Source organism: Pleurodeles waltl, chromosome 8 (genome assembly GCF_031143425.1).
Source record: "Pleurodeles waltl isolate 20211129_DDA chromosome 8, aPleWal1.hap1.20221129, whole genome shotgun sequence".
Classification (NCBI taxonomy): Eukaryota; Metazoa; Chordata; class Amphibia; order Caudata; family Salamandridae; genus Pleurodeles; species Pleurodeles waltl.
The window spans coordinates 1,162,015,394-1,162,041,322 of NC_090447.1; the positions used below are offsets into that span (position 1 = coordinate 1,162,015,394).

A 25,929-nucleotide genomic window follows, 5' to 3' on the forward strand; every position below is an offset into this window, starting at 1 on the left:
TAGATAGAGTGGCAAGGTCAATACCACCCTGAGAGACCAAAACTGCCTCAGTCTTCTCCCTGACTAACCCAGATCCCACCGCATTTCCCTAGGTGAACCCAGCTACACCCCTCAACTGACTACTACTACCATTGCTATTGCTAGGGGTAGGAGTGGTAGTAGCAGGATGGGGTTGTTTTTAGGACAGTTGCTGTCACCTGCCCTGTGGCATTTTTGTCTACATAAATAGCACCAAGGTTTTTTATTGTGGGGTGAGGAAGAAGAGTACTTAATAGAATAGTTTTGTGTGCCTTATGAAGACGCCTTCTGTTTTTCCTTTGGATTTGTCTCCACCTTTCTCCTGATTCTTGGAGGAATCTTTCTTCTGCTGGTCACCCCCAGTATGAGTTTGACTACCCGCTCTGGTGTGAACCCATTTGTCTGCCATCTCTCCCAATTTTTGGGGAGAGGTCAGATCTGAGTCCACAAGATACTGATGCAGTTTGTCAGAATTGCATTTGTTAAGAATGTGCTCTCTCATGATAAAATCATACAAGCCCTGATAATCATGCACATTACTTCCATGTAAACAGGCTTCCAGAGCCTTGGCAGATCTGTCCACAAAATCTACCCAGTCTTGTGAGGACTACTTTTGTGTCTTGCTGAACTTGATTCTACATTTCTCTGTGGTCAGCCCAAACCCATCAATGAGAGCGTCCTTAAGCGTCTGGTAATTATCTGCATCTTCCTTCCTGACAGTTAGGAGCTCGTCCCGCCCCTTGTCAGTAAAGGAAAGCTACAAAGTGGTTGCCCACTGCCCTTAAAGGACCTTCTGAAATCTACAGGCCCTCTCCAAAGCAGTGATCCACTTGTGGATGTCGTCTCCATCCTCAAAAGGTGGAGCTATTTTGCCAAGGTTTCTAGAGACATAGGTGTCCTCCCTGACCCTGTTCTCTCTATAGCTGTTGCTGATGCCACCATGGGGTGCCACCCCCAAATTTTGTCTCTCCCTCCCCACTGCAAAAGCCTCCCTGTTTAGGGCTAATCGTTGCTACTGCAGCCTCAGTTTGGCCTCTTTTAGTCTTGTTCTACTGAATTCCCTGTCTAGGGCCTCCCCCTCCCCCCGACACACAGAACTAGATAGGTTAGTCTCATCAGAAGCTGCTGGGACGTCGGTGTGGATAGATGAGGATTTATCCCTCCTCCTGGGGACCCTTTGCACCACCCCCCCCCCAGCAAAAAAAAAGTGGGCCTACTTGTATGCCCCCTCCTTTTCACTACCAGGAGTGCTCCAAAGAGGACTATGGTGTTCTGCAGAATCATCCTGGCCCTCCCGAGTGAGAGCTAAGTCTATCCTGTCGAACACTGGAGGGTCAGTCTCTACTTCCTGCTCTACCTGACTCTCTGTTTTGAAGGTCCGATTGGATTAGCAATCCCAGGAGTAGAGTTTTGTTGGGATTTCTCCCTGTCTTCAGCTTCCTAGCAACACACAACTCCCTCAATTCCTGAAAGGTGAGCTCCTCATACTTAGATTCTGGGGCCTGCATTATGTCCTCTGCTGAAGGCATGTTACCTAGAGTAGTGAATGCACTTACCTACTATAAGGTTATCGACTTCCTAAAAGTTTAAAGAAAGGGCAATGTTAGACCCTCAATTTAGTTAAACTAAAAGTCTAGAAATCCCTGCTGCTAAAGTGAAGTGTGTCCCTGAGAAATAGTAGTGACCTTTCCTGTGGAAAGTCACTGGTGACAGATTGGTAAAGGAATTGCAAGTGTCTTAGTCCCACTGCTGCACCACCAATGTAGAAAGCTGTCCCAGTGTGTGATGGACACCTATGGTGTTGCACCTTATACTGGGTCCTGGCAAACCCCAATTAGATAGCGTTAGTGTCTAGACAGCCAGGGCTCTCTAGAGTAGGTCTGGTGAGCAGCCAAGACTTATCTAGAAGGCATGTGAAGCACTTGCAGTACCGCAGTAGTCACACAGTAACTTATCACACATTAAAGGAACCACACAGTATTACAAAAATAAAGGTACTTTATTATAGGCACACCAAACCTGACCACCATTGGTATACCTCCCTTTGGACGTATGAACACACAAGAAATACACAGGTAAGTACTCAGGAAAAGCCCAAATTAGCAAGGGCCATATAGGGGGGGCAAACCATATACTAAAAAAATGAAATGCAAACAGGTGTCCCCCACCTGAGTGTATGGAGGAGTTAGACAATTGCTTGAGGAGAGTGGAACCCCAAAAGATAATTTCCTAGAAGATCCCCCGGGTGCAGGGAGCTAAGTTACCTGGTTTTCCCATAGGCTAACATGGGGACGTCGTTGTTGGAGAATGCAGAAGCCGGACCGGAGCAGTGGAACCCAGGGGGGCAATTCTGGGTGAAGAGGACCTTTAAAAGAAGGGAACAGAGTCCAGTCTACGCAGGAGTGTCCAGGCGGGGCAGGAGCCAATGCCTACCCTTCTGTAACTGAAGATCCGGTCGACAGTGATAGATGAAGTCCAGCTGCGAGTCCAGGAGCTGCAGAGGCGTCCCTGATGTCTCCTACGAGCTGTCCCTCGACGGTCACCGGATTGCAGATGGGTCAGTGGTCAGGACCAGCAAGGTCCTGGGGACTCGACCCTTGGAGGGAAGTCCGGGCTTACCCTCAGAAGACAGGAGAGCCAGCAGAAACATTTGGAGCTCCCACAAGCAACTCACTGGCAGCAGGCACAGTAAGTCACAGTGAGGCCCAGTTGGCACATCTGAAGAGGAGTCCCACGTTGCTGGAGTATTAGAGAGGAGACTGTCTTGCAGAGGTAGAGTGCTGGGGGCTGGAGCTACTTAGAGCCTGAAGATCCCTCTGAGAAGGAGTCAACAAGGCTTGGTTGGCGCAACAGTTGTGGTGCACAGGGATTCTGTCCCAGTAGCAGAGGCAAGGGCTTTACAGTCTCCCATGTTGGACAGATGGCAGAGAGTACCCAGGGGATCCCTCAGAACCACCACCTATGTTGGAGAATCTTTGCAGATCCGGAGGACAAGAGATCCTACCAGCCGGACGTCATTGTCTTAGGTGCCTGCAGATGAAGGGGAATGACTACTTCATTCCAAGGGAAATTCCTTCTGTCTTCTCGGTGCAGCTGAAATCTTTCCAACCCCAGAGGATGCACAACCGTTAAAAAATGTTGCAGAATGCTGAAAGAGCTGTGGAAACAATATTGCAAGGAGAAGTATTACCAGGCATTGCAATCTTCTTCTGTTCCTGTGTTGCCCAGCAGCGATTCAGGAGGCCAGGAGCAGAAGATGTTTTTGCAGAGAGGTCCTGGTAGAGTCTTACACGACGAATATGGGAACCCATGCTCAAGGTAGTCCCTAAATAAGCTAAAGAGGGGGTGGGTTTGGTCACACTCTTGGAGTGACCACCTATTAGGAGGGGTCAGCTACTTGGCCTACCAGTCAGATGCTCCTAGAGGCCTCCTCCCATCTTGGTTTAAAGATGGCAGAGCCAAGTAGCCACCTGGAGGAGCGCTGGGCACCACCCTAGGGGTGGAACTGGACAGGGGAGTGCACTCCAGCAGTCCCGTCCCCCCCCTTCCTTTGCCTGTTTCACGCCAGAGTAGGACCTAGCTGTCCCTGGACTGGTGCAAACCTGATTATGCAAGGAGGGCCTCAAATGTGCCCTTCAGAACAGTCCAGTGGCCTGGGGAAGCTACCCCTCCCTTGCCCAGTTACACCTATTTCCAAAGGAGAAGAAAGTTTCACCCATCGCCTACAGGAAATCATTTGTTCTGCTGCCCCCTGCTTGAGCTGCTCAAGCAGCAGGAGGGTAGAATCGTGTCTGGGAGGCTGCAGCAGTGCAGGCTGCCCACAGACCTTGGAAGGCTGGCAGGAGCAGAACTGGGGGATCCTCTAAGGAACCACCAGAGTGCATGAAATTGTCACCAATAATGGAATCAACATAGGGGTATGATACCAAACATGCCCAGGTTTGGCGTAACCATTATGTAGCTGGACCACAGTTAGTGATCAGTGGCCAGTGCAGAGCTAAAATGGCTTCCCTGCACTTATGAAGTCCAGGGAATATTAACTGGAGCTCCTAGGGGCACCTCTGCTCATGCAGGGGTGCCAAAATGCATAGGGACCTGCACCATGCCCTTTGGGTTGAGAGGGCCTACCATAGGGGTGACTCACAGTGACCTGGTGGAGTGACCAGCAGTGAAAGGGTGCATGCACCTTTTCAGGCAGGCTGCAAATGGCAGGCCTGCCGACACAGTTTTCATGGGCTCCCATGGGTGGTATATTACATGCAGCAGCCCTTGCGGACCCCTGGTATACCAATGCCCTTGGAATCTAAGTACCATCTGCCAGGGACTTACAGGGGTACACCAGTGGGCCAGTATCTGATAGAGACAACTAGCTGCAGATTCATAATCTTAGAATTCTCCCCCAGGCGCCAGACTGGATCCCGTAACTTTCCTCAGCAGTATCTCTACGCGTCGGTAGAGGGCGTCGAGCAACTCTGCAGTGGCATCGTCCCCGGACATGACGTCAGCGGAGTCCATATATTCCCTCCTCCGACACAGTGGCGTCAGTTTCTTCTTTTCCGCATAGCAACGCGGATCCGGTGTATCATAGTACCTCGCGCCCTTTGGCCTTTTCTACCCGACGTCTGGTATTTCAATCTCTCTTCAGTAAATAGTGTATATGCCTTCTGGGTTTAAACCCTGTGGATCCTGTTCCTAGCAGATGTTGGCCACGGAGCCCTTCTCCGTCTGTTTGTGGTGTCTGGGTTCTCATCATGACACCAACGATTGCGACACCTGCCATCGTCTGAAGCCGAAGTCTTTGAGGGAGCGTTGTATGAAGCTTCTTGCGGCGCGGGCAGACAAGTCTGCTTCGTGCCGGCATAGCAGTTCATCTTCATCTTCACGGTCCCGGGAGCACTCCAGCAGTCTTTCTCGGATGGTTCCATCGACTTCGGTTGCACCCTCGACATCTCCAGGTAGGTCTTCTCAGGCGCCTGGACGCTCTTCGGAGACTCTGCCTTTGTGTTCTCCAGTGGAGGCCATGCCCGTGTCGACCTTATCCCTTCCGCTGTTTCCCGGTGCCGGGGTGACTTTGGACTAAATGCTACTTTATTATACATCTCTTCATTCTATCTTTGGTCCTTCCCCTCCCTCTGAAGCGCCTTCAGGCCCTATGGGGCTGGTGAGTGTTTTGGCAGGGTCCTCGCTGGCGGTTTCCACCTTGGTGCCTGCTCACATACTCAAATCCAACTCCAAAGTCGGGTCGGCGCACAGCTTCGTATGACCGCCGTCTGATCCTCTTGTACCAACGCCCGACACGGTTCTGTTGGACTGGTCTACTTCGCTCAATGCGCCTATCTTAATATCTGGAGTCGGAAGACACCGCTTCCGAGGATTCTTCCCCCACTCGACGTCCCTCGACGTTACACTGAGGCCAGGTGCGGCGCCAGGGACTTTACATGGGGATTCTGTGCTGGGCTCACTTTCTTGACCCCCTTGCACTTCCTCATGCTCCCCTTCTGGGGCCCATTCCAAGTTCATCCTTGGATTGTCTGCTTGATTTGGGACATGCTAGTGGTCTAGACTCCTCCCCAGCGTGTAGTCTGTTCCCTTCCCCTGACTTGGCGACGGAAGCCAGCACTGCTTTTGCCGATGTTTTGAGGCATGTCTCTGATGTTTTGAACTGTCATCTTCCTACAGTGCAATAATCTATTGATCCGTTACTGCCTTTACCCTGCATCAGTCTGACACTGAACCAGTTCTGCCTTTTTGCAAGGCTCTCTACGACATCCTTCTAGGTGTCAGGACTCCGCCTATCTCTGGTCCTTCGGTGGATCGTACTGTTTTGCACAGGCATCATCCGGCACAGACAGACCCTTTGTGTCTTCACCACCACCGTACCCATCAGGGTTTTGTTATTCAAACTGCTTTGGGCGTTCCTGTGCTGGGACAGGTTCCACCTACTTCGCCACACAGGGACTCTCAGCAGCTGGGTGCAGCTGGCAGGCGTATTTTCACCTCTTCTAGTGCCTCTCTTCGTTCCATCAACACTTCCTGTGTGTCGGCTCACTTTTCCCATTCACCTTGGGCCTCTGTGGAATGTTTACTCGCTTCGCTTTCTGATGATTTTCACCCTGCTCTTACGTCTTTAATCAGAGATGGTCAGCAGGCAGCTCGCCTTGCAGTATGCTCTGGTATGAACTCCACCGATTCCACTGGGCAGGTCATCACTGCTTCTGTTGCCATACGTTGCAGGGCTTGGTTAGTGGCTTCCAATTTCTCATCTCCAGTGCATGATGCTCTCCTTGATGATGGCAAGTCGCTTTTTGGGGCACATGCAGAGTCTGCCTTGCGTCGCTTCTGTAATTCCCATGTTGGGAACTATTGTCCTTCACTATCTCACGTCCTCGCCTGTGGCGACTTTCTGGGAGCTGTCATGTTCCTTTAAGGTGTGCACATTTGCACCCCTTCTATATTGCGCTAGCGCTTGTTTCATTAGTTGAGTAGTTTCGGACCCATATTTTGGTTGCGCTTTTGTCATCTATGTTGGATTTTTTTGCGCTTCCTTTGGTGCGCACAGCGCTTTTCTTTTCTGCTGCTCCTTTCAGCGCAGCAGTGGTTCCGGAGCATATCTTGTGCCTCGGCTGGTGCAGCCTTTTAGTTCACGGGGTTGCTTCCGCAGCCCTAATAGTATGGTCCTCTTTGGTTTCTTTGTGATTTTCAACTCTCCCTTGTGTTTACCTTAGGCGAGGCTTATCTATGATTGGTGTGTGTCTACTTTTGTGACAGGCCCTATTCTCGTTTGACCTGATTCCTGGCGGAAAGTCTCCCTTTTGCTTGGTCTTTTTTCTTCCACGGTTCGTGAGTTTCTTTGTGTTGGACAATACCTGCCCTATTGCCTCTTCTTTAAAGTGCCCTGGGTATTTTGACCATCATCTCTGTTGCTATGAGATTGTGTTGGACATTTGCTCTTTGAGCTTTTGGTAGTGGATGCTGTATCTGATAGAGACTTCTAGTTGCAAATTCCTTACCTTAGAATTTCCCCCAGGTGTCAGACTGGATCCGGATTTCTCTTGTTTTATTCCCAGGTGAACATATATTGTTGTACTCCTTCAGGAGCCACTTCTTGCCTATTTTTGGTAGGTTCTTTGCCTCTGGATTCCTTCCTAGAAGGTTTCTTTTCCAAATTCATGTTTTCTGTTTTTCCTCTGCTACGGACTCATATTGTGCTTGTTGCAGGTTCCACTCCCTGTCTTTTGGGATCAGGGCGCTATGGCTCGGTGGCACGGTCTTCTGCCTCTGCTGGTACAGGTTCCCCCGGACAGGGGTTCACTTCCCGCCACTGCTGTCAGGGGCTACAGGGATTTGCTTTTCGCTGTTGCCCATGTTTCTTCCTGGTCCATTGTGCACTCGCTCACTGATTGTGTTTTCTGCCTTTCGCAGCACTGGCTCTCTGTCTCATCCAGGAGTTTTGGTTCAGGGGTCAAGTCTTGTGCCTTTGGTGTCATATACATCTATACATCAAGGGTTTAAATCCCTCCTATGGCGTCAAGGTTACTTAGGTTACCTTTGGAACAAAAAAAAAAACTCTAGCGTTTTGATTTTATATTGAAGTACTGTACTGGTACTGTCCTCTTCTCTTGGGGTTTTTTCCACTGTCCCCATCATACGCTGGGCCCTCTTTGCTGTTGATCACGGGTTCTTGCTTTCTTTTCCTCAGGATGATGTAGGCTCTTTTCTCATACTCCCGCTTCTCGAGGCAGTGTGGTTCCTCTTTTTCACCTTCACGGTTTGGATTTAATTCCTGATGACACTCTATTCCCCCCTACCCCAACCTCCTCTCCCCCTGTCTCACTGCACTAGGTGGGGTGTCATGATCCTTCCACTGCTGTCTTCCGCTAGGTTTATGCCATCCTTGGTGCCCTTTTAGTCCCTCGCCCTCATTGTTCATAGTGATGGCCTGAGAGGTATCATTCCTTTTGGGTACTGTTGTAGGTATGCCTTCTGTTTTTTGGTATTTTGCAGACTACATGAGTTGGTCCCCTTCGGGCATGCTTCTAGGGTTTCTTCCCTAGTGGTTTTGACTATTTGGTAATTATTATTTGCAGTTATTCCTGTCAGATTTCTCCGCCACACTCTGTCTGTCTGCCTCCGGGATGGTTCTGTGTTTTTTTTTCTTACTGCTGGTGTTCTTGACACGTTGCATGTTTCCTATCTTTTTTCCTTGGCATGGGTCATGCTTGTCTTTCAATGTCTTTTTTCCGTCCTTCGGGACCTTATTCACAGACCCTGGCTCTTTTTTTTAACTGTTATCCCTTCACGGGTCTCAGATGCCATACCTTCCTCCCTTCATATTCCTTGCGGGGTGGCATAGATTGATGTCTGTCGTTTTAAGGAGCTCTAGCTTTGAAGCTAGGTCTACTGTTTTGGTGTGGCAGGCTATCCCTCTCCAGGGGTTCGAATCTCGCCATTGCTCTTACATTTTTGTAGGCTCCTTCCGTTGTACTCTGTGCTTCCGACAGTACAGTTCTTTGCCTTGCTTATTCTGCCTCCAATTTCCTTGTTAGCTGGTTTTCTGGCCTCCATTTTTACTCTTGATTTTATACTGGCACGTACACTCCTTTTACCATGTAGTCCCGGTTCACCTTCAGTGCTCTTTACTTCCCCTGCCTCTTGTATGTCTATACACTTTGCACTTGCGCAAGACCTTCCTGGTCTTTCCCCATTCTTGTCCCTGTTGGGCCTGGTGCTGTTTCTTTGCTCTGTCTGAGCCCACCAGCCGGTCTTCATTCGCTTCTGACTGGAGTACTTTCTCTGTCTGCCTGTGAGATTGTTGTATGTCACAGTTATGCTAGTCTTTCTACTTTGACTCTTTTACACATTTTATTTCACAAGTGTATGTGTCTTTCTGGTGCCCCTTACAGGGTTTCCTTTCCTGATCTTGCTGGTTTGTTCAGTGTACCTCCCCTACGGGGGTGGTTGCTGCCTCTGGTGGAGGTTTTTCCTTCCCAGCCATACCTTCGCTTTCCCCAGCGGAATTGCAGTTCACTTGTCTAGTATTCGTCATTTGTGTTTTCCTCTCGCCACTCTGTCTCGAGCTTGATTTTTCCTCTGTGTCTGCGGGGTTGTTCTTGCGAGACTGGTGTGGTCCGTTGGCATCCCTCTGCCATGGGTTGGGATTGCTTGGATATCTTATTCTAAGATAAGGAATCTGCACCTAGTTGTCTATATTAGATGAACAAGATACTTACCTTTGGTAATGCCTTATCTGGTAGAGACACAGACTAGCCACAGATTTCTTATGCAAGGAGGGTGTCAAATCAGCTCTGGACTTCTTGGGAGTCCCCCTAGCTGCTTTGGATCCCTCCTTCTGTTTTTATTTCCTAATTTTCCTGCTGGACCTGCTGCCAAAAGTGGGGCTTAGACCGGGGTCAGGCATCTCCACTAGCTGGAGTGCCCTGGGGCACAGTAACAGTGTTGCAGTTCCTGCTAGGGGAGGTGTGAAGCACCTTCACCCAGAGCAGGATTTATTCCTGACCCTAGAGAGCACAAAGGCTCTCACCCCATGGGATCAGAACCCTTTCTGTTAGAGACAGGCTGGCACAGACCAATCAGCCCAACACTAGAGGGTTGGGTAAAATACAGGGGGCATCTCTAAGATGTCCTCTGTGTGCATTTTACAATAAATCCAACATTGGCATCAATGTGGGTTTATTGTGCTGAGCAGTTTGATATCAAACTTCCCATTCTTCAGTGAGGCCATGAGGCCATCATGGACATGTGGAGTTCATAACGACAAACTGCCAGCCCATGTACTTAATATGGCCACACTGCATTTACAATGTCTAAGAATGGACTAAGATACTGTAGGGTTATATTGCTCATGCAGTTATGCCCTCACCTGTGGTATAGTGCAATCTGCCTTTGGGCAGTATGGCCTGCTAGAGGGGTGACTTACCTATGCCACAGGCAGTGGTTTGTGGGCATAGCTGGGAGGGATGCCATGTCAACTTTACCTTTTTCTCCCCAACAATACACACAATCTGCAATGGTGTGTGCATATGTTTGGTGAGGGGCCTGCTAGGGTGGCACAATACATGCTTTCAGTCCTTAGCGACCCTCCCTGGACACAGAGCCCTTGGTACCATTAGTCCCTTTTACAAGGGATTTAGCTGCGTGCCAGGGGTGTGCCATTTGTGGAAACAATTGTACAGTTTAGGGAAAGAACACATGTGCTGGGGCTTGGTTAGCATCAATATCAGGCAAAAAGTGTGTGTGGTGGGGTAATAATGGCAAAAGGGCACATTCCTACACCAGTCATATTGAAAAACCTTTTCCCAAATCCTCAAATTCCAGCAGAGAGAGCATTTCATACCCTAGATATCAAACAATGTCTCAAATTCTACCTACAGAGGACTAGTAGCTTCCGCAAAGCAAATCAACTGTTTGTGGGATATGGGGACCCCAAGAAGGGATTTCCTGTTACTAAACAGACAATAACAAGGTGAATTGGTTCTGCCATACAATTTTGTCATCAACAAGCAGGAAAACCATTGACGAAGAAAGTCGAGGCCCACTCCAACAGAGCTGTCTCCACCTCTGCAGCTCTTTTTGCAGGTATGCCTATATAACAGACGTGTAGAGCTGCAACTTAGTCTAGCAGGCACACTTTCACTCAGCACTCAATGCCACAGAAACAATGGATGCAGCAGCAAGACAAGCAGTTCTACGGAATCTATTTGGATAAGGTGAGCCACTTATTTTTTCCCACCTTTCACTATTTAATTTCCATGACATACGTTTTATACTGTAATGCTTACTTCTAACTAATCTGATTCAAGCATGTGAAACTATGAAAGATACTCCAATACTGGAGAAGAAAATAAGTTACTTACCTGTAACAGTGGTTCTCCAGTATTGGGATTCTTTCATAGATTCACATGCGACCCAATACCCCATAGAGGCTTAACTTATGTTGTGGTGTTAGCTACATCACTTGTGCTAGAAAATCTGAGAGACTGGAGCCTCTGTGGTGAGTGTTCAAAAGGGTGCTGTCACCTGATTGGCTGGATTTTGGGTCCTTTCTAATAACACACTGATAAGCAAATGTCTTTTGCATTAACTTCAATGTAAACTGTTAATCTTTTCTATGTAGCGTGGGACTCCCACTTAAACGACAGGGGATGATTCAAGCATGTTAATACCATTACTAGAGAACCACAGTTACAGTAAGTAACTTATTTTCTTAGTCTGAGGGTGGAAATAAAATAAGTATACCTTGGTGCTGTTCTGCTTTACTGACAAAAGCCACTTTAATGTGGTCCACACTGTATGAATAGCACCTTAAGCCTTGTGGTGTGAATACATTTCAAAAGTCCCGCTCTTGTCTAGTAGGAACATTTGAAAAAATAAAGAATCTGTAGTGGAAATTCAGTATCTGCCACAATTGTCATATAAGGTAAGAACCCTGTTCTTAATACTTTCATTATCTAGCTGTAGATTGAATTGAGTGCTACATATTTTCAGATGATAATACATTGCATTCCGTTACAGTAGATAATTCTAAGCTGGATGACGTGCAGTCGTTGGATTCTGGTGGTGGTGGAGAGTATGAGCCAATTAGCGATGATGAATTGGATGAGATTCTGGCTGATGATGCTGAAAAGAGAGATGACCAACAGGATGACGAGAAAACTTCAGGTAAAACTTTTATTGGACTTTTTGTATGCTTTCACGTTATATACTTTTGTTTTTACACTTGTCCTGGATACTCCAACCACAAGTTCATGGTTGATAAAGCAAATGTGAAAATCTCATAGCAGTTTAAAAACCTCATTATGAGCTGGGCAGACTCTGGTGCTAGCATACCAGATGTATGCCCTGAGGGGACCTCCTTCAGTACCACCAGTCCCTACGTACCAGGAGTACCATTTTCTAGGGACTTACAGAGGGTGCTAAACGTTTTGCCAATTGGGGAAACATCTGTGCAGTTTTGGGAAAGAGCTCTGGCACGGAGGACCTGGTTAGCAGGAACTCTGTGCACTTGCAGTCGAAATCACATCATGTACCAGGCAAAAGTGGGGGGTAACCATGTCAGAAAGAGGCACTTTACTACACTGAGATCTCATGCAGTGACAGCACATGCATCTGTAACCCCCTAATACAATCACAAGAAGTGGAATAACATGGCATTTGACCCAGTTGACATTAAACAAGTGACACCCTGGAATTCAAATAACCTACAAACAATTAGATTAAACACTAAGGTGGTCATTACAACCCTGGCAGTCGGCATTAATGTGGCGGTAAGTACCGCCAACAGGCTGGCGGTACTTACCACCATATTATGACATTGACGGGTTGGCAGAAGCCAACCTGTCAATGTACTACTCCGACCGCCACGGTGGTAACAGCTGCCAGGCTGGAGATATCCATCTCCAGCCCCGCGGCCGTCATTGTACTGCCTGCGGGATATTGACCCCGCCTACATGGTTTCCGTAGCGTTCATAAGGCTATGAAAACAATGGTGCTATGCCATATCAGTGACAGGGAATTCCTTCCCTGTCATAGATAGGGGTCTCCCCTTCACCCCCTTCTTCTCCAGTTACCCCACCCCCCCTATATTCACGCCTCCCCTTCACACACACACACCCTATCCCACATGCTTACACGCATGCATACATCCATTCACACACAAGGCCACACACACTTTCAAACACACGCAGGCACGCATTCACATAACACAACATACAGGCACTCACACCTCCATACGTGCACACTCGCATTCAACATGCAAAACATACCTGCATCCACGCACACTCAAATTCAACATGCAACACATACCTACATCCACACACACACACACACATACATTCACACAGCCCCACACACACACACCATCACCTTCCACTGTCGGAGACCTGACTTACCTGGATCCAGTGGGTCCTCTGGCAGGAGATGGGACGGGATGCTGCTACCTCCAGCAGCACCTGCCAGCAGAACTCCGCCAGGCTGTGTTATTGGTCATAATATGGCTGGCGGCGGTCTGCTGGCGTGGCACTGCTAGTGGCAGCAGCGCCACCTTACCACCTGTATAGCCACAGCCAGATTTCCACCATTCTTGTGGCAGAAATCTGGCTGTGGTCATAATATGGTGGACGGCTGGTAGCCGCTGCAACGGTCTTTTGACATTTTTTTTTTTTACTGCCAATGTTAAAATGAGGGCCTAAGTGCAAGACTAATACAGTGACCCAGCAAGCTATTAAAGCACTCAAGTAAATTTTTTGATTACCTATACACTAATTGGGCTATGATAGTACAACCATGATATGTTGGAAGTGCAGCTTTGATAAAAAAAACAACATTGTAATTGAGATCCTTCAGTCTGGCCAGGCTCCTACTTGAACCTCTCATGCCATTTAATGAGAATCTTTCAGAAAAGACTCTTGGGCACTTGGGCAGAACCATAGTCTGGTTCTCTGGTCAACAGTCGGGTCCCATGTCTCTACAGACCAGCTCAAGGTGACCTTGAATTTCCCAAATAGCATCCAACATCAGAGAACTTGGTGGTTTAGCCTTCCCCAGCCCGAATGCCTTCCCTCTGACTCCACCTAACCATGAGTCCAGAAGTTTTGAAACCTTTGCCAAGCATGTGCTTTCTTCTCCTTGGCAGTATGACAGATTGCTTGGGTCAGGCAATTGGCACAAATGTGGTGCTTCAGTGCCCCACATGCTTCTCAGGGGATGCTGAAGCATCCTTCATGGATATAGCAATTGATGATTTACTCTTCTCTGGTCAGAAAGCAGATTCGACCCTAGAACAATTTGAGGAGACTCGCGTCACAGCACACTCATCAGGTCTCTCCCACACCCGCCTGACAGTTTCCCTTCACAGTTTTGCCCATTTTCTGGTTTTGCCAGGGACTTGGAAAATCAACAGCCTCAGATCCCACCAGCAGCACAGCAAGCTTTCCAGCCCTTTTCGAGGTTGAAGCTGCAGCTTCCAGAGACCATGACCAGGACATCAGGGACAACACACACCTCTGTCCTCTGCCCCACCAGCAACCGCAACTTCATATCCGCTCTAGTGTGTCCTTTACGACAGTCACCCTGTAGAAAGCAGGATCCGTCATTTCCTTCAGGGGTACCAAATCATGTGGTCCATCTTATGGATCCTCCATATTGTCCAATGGGCAGCACAATCATATTTCTTTAAGCCCCACCACACATTCCATCCTCATCATGGCAGCTTAGAGAGGACCACATGTCTGCTTTGCAGCAGGAATGGCAGATATTTTTGCCTTAAGATGCCAGAGAGGGCTCTGTTTTCTGAAGCAGGAAGTGGATGGTACTCCAACTACTTCCTTGTCCCGAAGCAGGACCGAGGTCTTTGTCTTATTTAAGATCTTGGCCCTCTCAATGCCTTCCTGCGAAAGGACAAATTCAAGATCCTTGTGCTTGCCCATGTTATTTTTGCCCTGGATACTGGATGATAGTGTTGGGCATTCAAGCATGATCTGTGGTTCACAGTGGGCCAGGAGCATTTGCAATTTGCTGTGCTCACTTTGGTTTCACCATTGCCCTTCAGGTGTTTACAAATGTGATGGTGGTCACAGCACACCTTTGGAGATGGAGAGTTCCTCTCTTCACCTACATTGACAATTGGCTATTTAAGACTAGCTCATCCCAGGCAGTCCTAAACCACCTTCAGACGACAGTGAACCTTCTTACATGCAGAGTCACACCTGACTCCTAGCACGTGTTCCTATTCATCAGAGCCATCCTGGATTCAGTGTGATTAAGTGCCTTTCCTGCGAAGAGTCCAAGACAATCAGGCTATGATCCTGATATTTCAGCATTGGTCCTGGATCTCATTGAGGATTACTCTAAGGCTTCTGGGACTGTTGGCCCCCTGCATCCTACTGGTCGAAATGCCAGATAACACATGAGGCTCTGCAGTGAGATTTGAAGTAACAGTGGGCACAGCACCGTGTGAACTTATCAGAGTGTCCAGGTTACGGAGGAGACCACAGAAGATCTGCAGTGGTGGAGGCCTGGCAAAGATTGGGCCAACGGCAGACCCCTCTCTTTGGCCCACCCAGAGTTCACAGTGGTGATGAATTAATCGCTTCTGCATTTAGAAAGCTATTTCGGAGAGTTGAGGAGTGGAGGACTGTGGCCTACAGAATCCTGACTCTACATCAGTCTGTTGGAGTTGCAGGAGATTTACTTGGCATTTGAGGCCTTCCTGCCAACTATCATACTGCAACAGGCAGAGCAGCATACCTCTTAGTTCCTGTGTCAGGAAGATCTATGCCTCTGGAGCTGGCTGAATTGCCATTGCATTTCGCTGGTCATGAACCACCTAGCAGGATTTATATAATCACTAGGGTGGACGACCACTGATGACGACGCTTAACGGATCTTGACCGTCAATTACACCAAAAGGTTACTGGGCTTATTTCAGCTAAAGGAAGAACCCTGGCTTTTTCTTTTGAGATGTTCTCACCATTTTCTTGAACACCTGCGCTCTTCATTAGGCTCAATGCTGCAAGGCGGCATGGAGGCATCTAAGCATTGGCTATCAGTATGGACTCTGCGGGGGCATTGCTCTAGTCATTGGCCAGTGCAATAGCTCTGTTAGGCCATGTCGGTATGTGTACCCCTTGCTATGTGTGAACATTATTTAAACGTTAAAAATGATGGCCCTTACTTTAGGGAGTGGCTAGCAGATAGCGTGGCTGACAGTATTGTAGCTTTAAACTGAGCAGGGAGTGAGATAAATCCCTTAGATTGGCACCTTTCCTCACTAGTTCCACCAGCATATTCAAGGCTAAGGGCCGCCATTCCCTAGGCAGAGATCCTTACAGTGCTGCAAAGATTCTTCTGATGGATACTTACAGCCTCATATTACTCACCATAAGAATACTCCCAGGCTGGATGCAGAGAATTTTCCCACCATTGTACATGCACACCGATAGATGACTCAATCTGCCTCTATGATGACACAGTACAACCTCAGAAGTGAAAGAGCAGGACTGCAGATAAATGCCATCCCTGTGAGCAGATGTCAGTTACCTTGTTTCTATGACCTTTGGGAGTAAGGAGTTGCCTTTTCAACTTTGTTGGATTTCCAGCACATGCTAAATTACCACAGATAGTGTGCCAGAGGCTGTGTCTTTCCTGAAATGACAGAATTCAAGCTGTGCCTTGACTTCAGGAAGCAGATGTTCATCACAGAACTGCTCAATGTGTGATTTTGGTGATTTGGCCCTGGTCACAACTCAGTCATGCGTGAATGTACCCTTATGCACCTGCTAGCGCACCTGGTCCTTAGTAAGTAAACTTACAAGGGGATGTGTATAGGTCGATGAACCATTTGGATCGCATGGAGTATCCCAGCTAAGTGGTAGACCAATGAACCATCAATATCAAACATTAGTAAAAAAAAAAAAAAAAAACTATATAATAAGAAATACCAATACTCTCAAGAAGGTTAATCGTTTTTATTCCCTAATAGTTACAATTCTAATCAAATATATTTATTCGACTTTATTATTAATCAAGCTTTATTAGTCATCACAAAACAATTTGTTCACCAAGAAAATCTCGAACGTTCAAAGCACAACATAAGTCAGCAAAACCTTTGACATTTATGGAATAATTCAGCAGTGCAATTCAGTCAGTCAGCTGTCGCCGTTAAAGTCACCCTTGTCAGCCAACCTAACCCAAATTAGCATCAGCATGTGGGTTTTCATGCGAAAACAATTTAGACAAAAACCATTAATTTGGAAAAATGTATCTAAAGAGAAAACATTTTAAAAAGCGCAGTTGGTACCTAGAAGAAAAAGCATGCGTTAGTCAGTCACATTGTTATAGCTACCTATCCAAGATAGATCAGCAACGAGTCAGTCTTCGTCTCCAGGTCACCAGTCATCAGCAAAGTATCAGGCTCACAGAGAGTAAGGGCAATTATCAGCACTTCGGACAGCGTCTCCTGACGTCATCAACTTTCGCCTCTCCGCTCTAAATTTCCTTCCTTTGTCATGAGTTTTTATTAGGTTCTCTCAGTCCATCCCACTGATTGCTAATTGGGCAACCTTATCAGAAGTTATGACTAACCTATAGTTTTTGTTTACCACATGTTCACTTCAATTCAGGATTCAAGTTCCATTAGTTTGATTGGTTCTTCTGTCGATGAGAACATCATCCGGCTCTTCAGGTAACAAAATTGTTGCTCGCAATCTTTCAGTTAGTGCTTTCATTGTTCAAGTCCTGGGAAAGTACGTTTAACCTACACTACACATAATTGTGTCCTCATCATCTCCTGTCCACTGGTACATTTACAGAATTTTTTAGCAGAGCTCTCTCTGAGCTCTGTACAGTTCAAGGTCCTTTTTTTCCAGTTCCAGTCCTCGGCAGCTCATCACTTCTTCATGTTAAAGCAAGCAAGGCCCAGCAAAGACAGGCCTCCAGTATGGCTAAGTTAAGAACACGAATTATCATAAAACATAGGTTATACATTCAAATATGACATATTAGTACATCTTTAATATATATTTTTCATTATTTAGCATCTTGTTAATACTCATGGTGACCACTCCCCGTGGGCACATTTTACCCATACACGTTATTTTCAAATATTAGTTCTTTTATCAATATTTCTCATTAGTATCCATACGCAAATCAGTAGAAATTTTTCATATTAGCATATTTGCTCCAACAGTCCCTCCTCTGATGACTAAATATGTCATCACACCTTTCCCTTTGTCAATCATTTTACAAGTTACTTTCAGCTAGATTTTGATTTCTCCTCCTTTATATTTTCCCTGTAGATTCTTCTTCTGGGCTGTTCTTCCGTCCTTTGATCATTTTTGGCCCTATTTAGTTTAATTTTCCACCATAATTTACATGTCCCCCATAAGCCTTACATGACTGATCACAATTAATATTCCTTGGACAATTTTCTACAGTATCCCACCCCAAATCTGACTAAACCAATTTCTCACTGTAACAAATCCGTTCCCAACCTTTTCCCAAACTCCTGGTTCCTTCAATTCTTTCAAATCCTTACTTGCATTAGTTAAATTAGTAAGTAGATCTTTTATGTCTTTCTCGTTCTCAGGAATAAAAGAACAGTGCCTTGCATTAATCATTTTACAGACTCCTCCGTCCTTCGCTAATATCATGTCTAAAGCAAGCCTATTTTGAAGCGTCATAGCTCTATCCGCAGCTAGTTCAGTGTTTAGTAAAAGTATGGCTCCTGTAAAATTATTTGGCATGTTATCCACAATAGTAGATAGTTTTCGTATCTTATTTGCATTCAATATAACTCCTACAGAAGGAATTATTGCTCCAAAAATATCCCCTACGATTGTAAAGGCTGTTTCTCTCCTTTGTCTCATACGGTGTAAATCAGTCATTTTCGGTATCTCTTTCAGATCATCTATTTGATAAATCTTAGGAAAAACTATTCCCAAGTAACATGTCCCATACCATCCTCTAGGAAGACAGTAATAAGCATTAAGCCCACAAACATAATAAATTCCAGGAATCTCAGGGTCTGCACCATTCAGCATAAATGTCAATTTACTCTGAAACAAAAACACATACCTACGTTCACTCGTAGCAGTGTAAGCATAATCATTCTTGTAAGTTATTTTCTCTAATTCTTTTTCTAGTTTCTCATTCAGTGCTTTTCTCCTGTCGCCAGTATGTCCAATAAAGCTCTTTTCCATAGGTGTTTGTAAGCAGGTTAAATTGTTACGATGCGCATAAGCCGTGCCAAAAGTCAGTGTAGGCTCAAAGAATCCTCTAACTAATACTATATCATGATCCTTAGCTATCTTACTCAAGTATCTAATTATAGGAACAAAGGAAAATAGAACGTCATAGTTTGAATAAAAGTACTGCAAATACTCCTGATTATAGAATCCGGTTAGTAGCAAACTACAAGTTATACCATAAGTCGGAGGTAGACTATGATAAGTGGCCTCCTCTTCCACAGAGGAAGGAATCTGCGTGCACACAAGACAATCCTTTACATCCATAATTTCCACATATTCACTCAACAACCGATAAAAGACGTTAGAAGACAGCTCTCCCTTTGCGTTAGTATAATCATGCAGCTATTGCTCCTCTCTAAAGCTGTTAGTGTAGTAGTTTCAGATACAGATGTAATATCAGCCTTTCTCACCTCATGAATAGACATTCCCACAATCATTATTATGAACAATATACCACACACAATCGCAATTTCCTACACTCAAATACCTACAGTACCTAATGTTCTTAGTGTTATTATCTAATCCAGCCATGATCTGTAAAGAATCAGAAAGTAGAATTAACTCTTAATTAAGGTGCAACAAGAAAAATCAAAAATATACTTCTTTCTCACGCTTCAGATTCATACAAAAAGACCCCTTTTTCCTTCCTTTGTCAAAATCGGTTAGCAGCTGGCCATCTCCAGATTTCCAAATGTCATATCAGGTTATCAATGTCTCTTCTGGTAAAGTCATTAATTTTCAGTTTCTCTTTCTTTTGACTCAAGTACTCGGTCTATTGATTTCTTCTTCAGGTTGCATCAAAATACTGATTCAGAACTTCTCTGTCAAAGCAAAAGGACATAAACTCGTTTTGCCAATCACTTGTTGCAGCATATGCCCACTCTGGTCCTGCGTATCTTCGACTTGCTACTCTCTTCCTTTTCAACTTTTGTTCTCCCGCTGGTTCTCGATCACTTAATTCGTCTTTTCTTGTAGTGTCTATTTCTTCCTCTATTGTCTCATTTATAACCAAGTCATTTTTCTTCCCTATTTGAGATTCAGGCCAATGGGCTCCTTTTCTTGTTCCTTCTGTCAACAATCTCTTTAAGATCGGACTTTTCTCCTTCGCCTTATCTGTGGTGTCTTCTCTTGATGGACCTGCAACGGGTTCAGGAGGAGTCAGATCACTTTGGCTTTGACCTGTCTCAACTCTTTCCCTCTCAGGCTCTGGCACTTGGTCTCCTTGTGGTTCGTCACCATTTGCTTGTGAGAGAACCTCCCCTGTGCTTGTTTCTCCAATCACTTCTGCCGGGTTGATTTCTTGCTCTGTCTCCTGAACTTCTGCACCCTTGTCTCTCACTGGGGTGATCGATCCGTCTTCCGCAAGTTCTGAATCTACTTCTGGCTTGACCTGCTCTGGTTCAGGTTCAGGAAGAACTATTTGCTTTGCTGCTGTTGGTGTTCTCAACAACACTTCTTCATGGTCCTGAGGACTCACCACTCTTTTGGTATGACTTGGACGTATCCAGTTAGGCAAACCTGCACATTTCACAGTTGTTGTAGTTGTCAACACCACTTGATATGGACCTCTTCAACGTGGCTTAAGTCAAGTATTTCGCACATGCTTTTTGATCACGACCCAATCTCCTGCCCTTGTGGGGACAGCCCTGTTTTCCTGTCAGGTATATTTCGCATGGACATCAACTCTAGAGGCAATGCATCTGGACATTTCAGATTTGTGAGAGCACACATTTTGACAATTCTTTATTTCAGAGTACCATTCATCTGCTCTACAAGTCCTGATGCTTCTGGTCTATAGCTGCAGTGAAACTTATGTTCAGTGTTTAATGCTGCACATGAGCTTAATCACTTTATTGAAGTGCGTTCCCTTATCTGATTCTAAAGAGATGGAGAATCCGAACCGTGGTATCAACTCTTTAAGTAACAACTTTGCAACTGTGAGGCTATCATTCTTATGTGTGGGGTATGCTTCAATCCAATGACTAAACACACACACAATCACCAACGCGTACTTCAATCCACCACATGCAGGCATCTCAATGAAATCCAATTGCATTCTGCTGAATGGTCCACCTGCTCTTCCAATGTGGCTCAGATTCACCACTGTCCCTTTTCCCACGTTTAACTGCTGACAAATCACACCTGTGACACACTGCTTCAGCTGCTTGCCTGAACTTTGGGTTGAACCAATCAACCTTGAACAACCTAATCATGGCATCTCTTCCAGTGTGTGCCTGACGATGATAATACCGAGCCATCTGAGTCAACAGACAATTTGGCAATACCATTTGGCCCTCCTCAGATACCCAAATCTCATCTGGTCTCTGTACACACTTCAGCTTCACCCACAGCTTTTTCTCTTCCTTGTCTGCATTTTCTTGTAATGTTTTCAATTCTTGCGACCTGATCTGCATATCCATTTCCCACAGAAATATAATCTTGTGGTTTTTTTTATGTGTACTGCATTTTACTACAGCAATTTCTTCAGGTAACTCAATTGCATACAGTAATTCTTTTATCCTGTCGCCATTTCGTACTGGTGTTCCACTGGAGGTCATAAAACCTTGCTGCAACCACAATTGACCAAAATCATAAACAATTCCAAGACTGTATTGACTATCAGTGTATATTGTCACTCGCAGCCTGGTAGAAGCATAACTAGCTCTAGTAAGAGCCACCAGTTCTGCTACTTGTGCAGAATACACACCGGGAAGCCATGACGCTTCTAGAGTTCCTGTAATGGTACATACAGCATATCCCACTCTCAAGGTACCTGTCCCATCTCTAAGACATGAACCATCAACAAAGACAATTTGATCATTTTCTTCTAACCGAGTATCTCTAATATCAGGCCTCGGCTTTGTACATAGATCGTTCACCTCAAGACAATCGTGCTCTATATCCTCCTCCTTTTCAATTTCAACAGTATCACTTGGCAATAATGTTGCTGGATTCAACACTATGCATCTTTTCAAAGTTACATTTGGAGCTCCCAAAATGATGGTCTCCTACCTTGTCAGTCTGGCCCTCGTCAAATGTTGTGTTTTCGTCCTTGTCAGTAAAATTTCAACAGAATGTGGTACTATTACAGTCACTGGGTGTATCCCATGACCCCCCCCTTCACATTGGGAAAGACTTTGACCAACTGTGGTTACTGCTCCCAGACAACCTGGTAAAGGTACTGCAACCGGGTCCAAGGTAGCTGAAAAATAAGCTACCGGGCGATAAGCACCTCCATGGACTTGTGTCAAAACAGATAAAGAACAAGCATCACGTTCATGACAAAATGATGTGAAAGGCTTTGTGTAATCAGGCATTCCCAACGCTGGAGCTCTGCACAAACTTTCTCTTAATTCAGCGAATGCCCTCATCTGGTCCTCATCTAGGATAATGGGATCTGTAACTCCTTTGTGAGTCACCTGCTGTAGGGGTTTAGCGATTGCAACAAAATTCGGGATCCACTGTCTACAGTACCCTACCATTCCCAGAAACATGCGTACATCCTTCTAGGAAGTCGGGGGATTTCTCTGCAAAATCATTGTTATCCTCTCTCGGGAAATTCTTTTCAGTCCTTTCTCAATTTGATGTCCCAAATATTTTACAGATTTCTGACAATACTGCAATTTCACAGGTGAGACCTTGTGTCCAAACTCTCCCAAATGATTTAACAGGGAAATCGAGTCATGCTTACACTCGTCCCTGGTTTTGGATGGAATCAATAGATCATCAATGTACTGTACAAGAGTCGATTGGCAAGATAATTCCAACGACTCCAAGTTCTTCTTCAGAATCTGATTGAACAGGGATGGTGACTACGTGTAACCTTCTGGAAGCCTACACCAGCTATAGACTTTATCCAGGAATTTGAAACTGAAAAGAAACTGACTATCCTCATGAAGTGGTACTGAAAAGAAAGCGTGTGACAAGTCAACCACTGTGAACCACTCTGCCTCTCATGGAATTTGAAACAGTATCACTGCTGGATTGGGTACAATTGGACAGCACTTAACCACAATGTCATTCACTTTTTGCAAGTCCTTCACAACTCATCCTTTTCCACATGGCTTTTTCAGTCCCATTATCGGTGAATTACATGGGCTGCTCAACACTTCCTTTAGAACTCCTTGTTTTAGAAAATCTCCAAGTATCTGCGCTACTTTCATCATCACATCTTGCGCCATGTTGTACTGTGGAAGTTTCGGGAATTCAACATTTGGCTTTAAAGTTATTTTAATAGGTTCCACTCCTTTGATCAATCCCACTTCCTTTCCTGTCAAGTCCCAAACTATCTCCTTTATGGTTCCCTGTAAGTCTGCATGCAACTCCTTTATAGTGAACATCGGGAACATTTCAATCAATGGGTATTCTTAAGCATTATTGATTGCTTGTCCTAGACTTCTATTCCTTCATCTGTACAATTTATAGAGCATTTGGTCTTGCACAACGTATCTCTGCCTAGCAAGGACACAGGACTTGAATCACACACCACTAATCTATGCATCCCAAATAATTTCCAATTTCGACTTGCACTTCTTCTGTGATAGGATTCGTTAACTGTCTATTCTCTACTCCCACAACCTTAACTGTCCTGCCGGAAAAAGGTAAATTCAGTACTTCCACACTCCTCACTGTGGAGCGTGTGGCTCCGGTATCAACTAAGAATGAGACCTTGTGTCCCATTACCTTTCCTTTCACAAAAGGTCCTCTCTGATCTACCTCTAGAGACGCAGCAAGGATACTGGCTCCCTCATCCGAACCGTCACTCATCCATCCATCGTTTATTTCATCCTCACTGTGAAATGGGAGCTGGTGTACTGTATTGTTACTATTGTCCTGTCTTTGACCTGTGACCTGTTGAGTAAGCATAACTTTTTGCAGTTCCATTGGTGCTTGGGGTATGTGCATTTACTGTCCAGGCACCATAGAAACCTGCTGCTGTACTGGTGATAAAGGAATAAATTGTGCTCGAGACACCTGCAGCTGTTGTACAGGCAAGAAATTCTGACCTCGATTTTGAGCATTCGGAACTATGCCCCTCATTTTTGGGATCCTTACAGTTTGAACTGCACCAACATCACTTTGCTGAACCATTCCTTCCTGCACCATCAGTGGGCACTACCGCTTCCAGTTTCCCACATTTCCGCACAAATGACATGGCAACATCTTTTTCATGCCCTGCATGTCATTCTGAACAATCACAGTGCCTAGATCTGGAAACATGACACCTCTGTTGCGGCGACATCGGCGGCACTAAAGCTCCTTTTACTCCTGATTGGGCTGCCCTAATCTGCATCACCATTGCTTTCTCTTTCAATTTTTTTTGTTTCAATTCGATCTCATTCCTACAATATTTAGCATACTGCAGCACCTCATCAATTGGCTTTGCCTGCCAGCGAATCAAATGATTCTTAATCATCTGCCCTACTTCAGGTTTCAACCCTTCAACAAATCTGAACACGAAATGCATCATGTCTTTGGGTTCAACCGCTTCCTTGCCACTGTACTCTTAAAAAGCCTTCAGTAACCTTTCATAGTAAGTATGTATTGACTCTTTAAACTCCTGGACTGTCGTATCAATCTGTTGCCAATCAGTGTTCTGAGGAGAAATCCTAGTCTTCAGGAAATCAGTCACCTTATAATAATTCTTCATTACCTCAGGTGACAGCGCGTCTGTAACCTTGTCCCTCTTGAGTTCACTCGTTGGCCAGTCTACTGCCCTCTTGCACTCAACCCATAAATCGGCTGGAACAACGATCTCCAATAGAGTGTTCAAGTCTTCCCACAGACATTTAGAGAGCTTCACAAACCTCTGTCTGCTGATACCATTCAACTGGCTTCTCTCTCAAATTGGGATAATCATTCGTAAAAGACAATATGTCATTTCTGTGCCAGGGGACATGAACAAACTGACCCCCTGGAATTTCTCTCATCTGAAGCATTTTGACTGATTCCCCTTTCTGGGCTCCCTCTGCTCCTTCTTGGGAATCTCGTTTTAATTTCTCCTTTTTGTTTGTCCACCTGCCTTCCCACTTCTCTAACACTCCCCAAATCTGTGCTCTCTGCAGTAAGTCCTTTAAATGTGCCTTCATTCCAGCTGATCTCATGCGTTCAAAATCCTTTGCCTCAAAATATAATCTGTAACTTCGTCTCAAATGCTTCGTTGTTTTAAGATCAATGTCCTGCTTCTCTGCCAATTCCGCTAACCTCTGGTGTATTTTCCCCACCTCTTTTGTGACCCTTGGGCATAAATACCTCAGCTCATCATCAGTATAGGAATCTAACCTATTCAGTCCCATTGTTCCCTCGACTAACTCATTTGCTTCCATATTTTATCCCACTTAGTTCAGCCTACCTTCTCCTTTTGATGCACTTTGCGAAGAATTTAGACTATCCAGCAAATTATTTAACTGCTGAGCTGTTAACCCTTGCAATGAAATACTACTTGCATTCAGGACTGGCAGCTACTCTGCCATTATGCCCTAAGTTTGCGGTGTCAGGAGTCTGATTTGCATTAGAGACATTTACTGCATCTGGCAATGCCACAAGAGGACTAAAACCCATAGAAGGTCTAGGTTCACTGAAACCCTGTCCTGTAGATGATGTCAATTGCGTTGAATATTCCGCTCCCCTTCTCACAAGACTGTGTCATGTCAGTTTGTTCCCCTATTTCCGTTTTCTTCTGTGCATATAAAGGTACTGCTGGACCAACAGTAATCAGTAGCGATATTGCATCTGGAGCTGCCCTTGCACCTACACCTTGTGCGAGTGGTACTCCCATTGCCTGATTCATAACTGGTGTAAAATCAGCCGAAGTTCCTGTCAACGGGGTAAACTTAGACATACCCTCTGCTGAGGGTAACAACATTGGTGTCAGGTCTGTTTGAATCAACATTGGCTTCGGAAGCACCTGCTCCCTTGGCACCATGATATTTGAAACAGTCTCAAGAACTGGTACACCTGGATAAATCCTCTGTACTGCAGGTGGGTGCATCTGCGCCTGAGCGACAGTACTAGTTCCGGCAACAGGTGTACCTTGTATTACCCCTGGTAACTGTCCTCCTTTGGCTTGTACAGCTCCCACAGCTCCATGGGATGTTCCAGGAGGGGCTGTAGCCTTAGTTCCCGGACCCCCTGCATAGGTTGTCAT

General features: G+C 45.6%; 1 protein-coding gene across 3 annotated transcripts in view; it reads left to right on the plus strand.

Annotated features, from left to right (window-relative positions):
• Positions 1 to 25,929, plus strand: part of ZC3H13 (zinc finger CCCH-type containing 13) — a 532,845-nt gene that overhangs the window by 428,966 nt on the left and 77,950 nt on the right. For 2 of the 3 annotated variants that reach the window (XM_069205400.1, XM_069205401.1), the window contains exon 17: positions 11,551 to 11,697. In XM_069205400.1, the coding sequence (XP_069061501.1) occupies positions 11,551 to 11,697 (147 nt within the window). The remainder of the gene's footprint in view (positions 1 to 11,550; positions 11,698 to 25,929) is intronic. The other variant, XM_069205402.1, reaches the window with a different exon arrangement.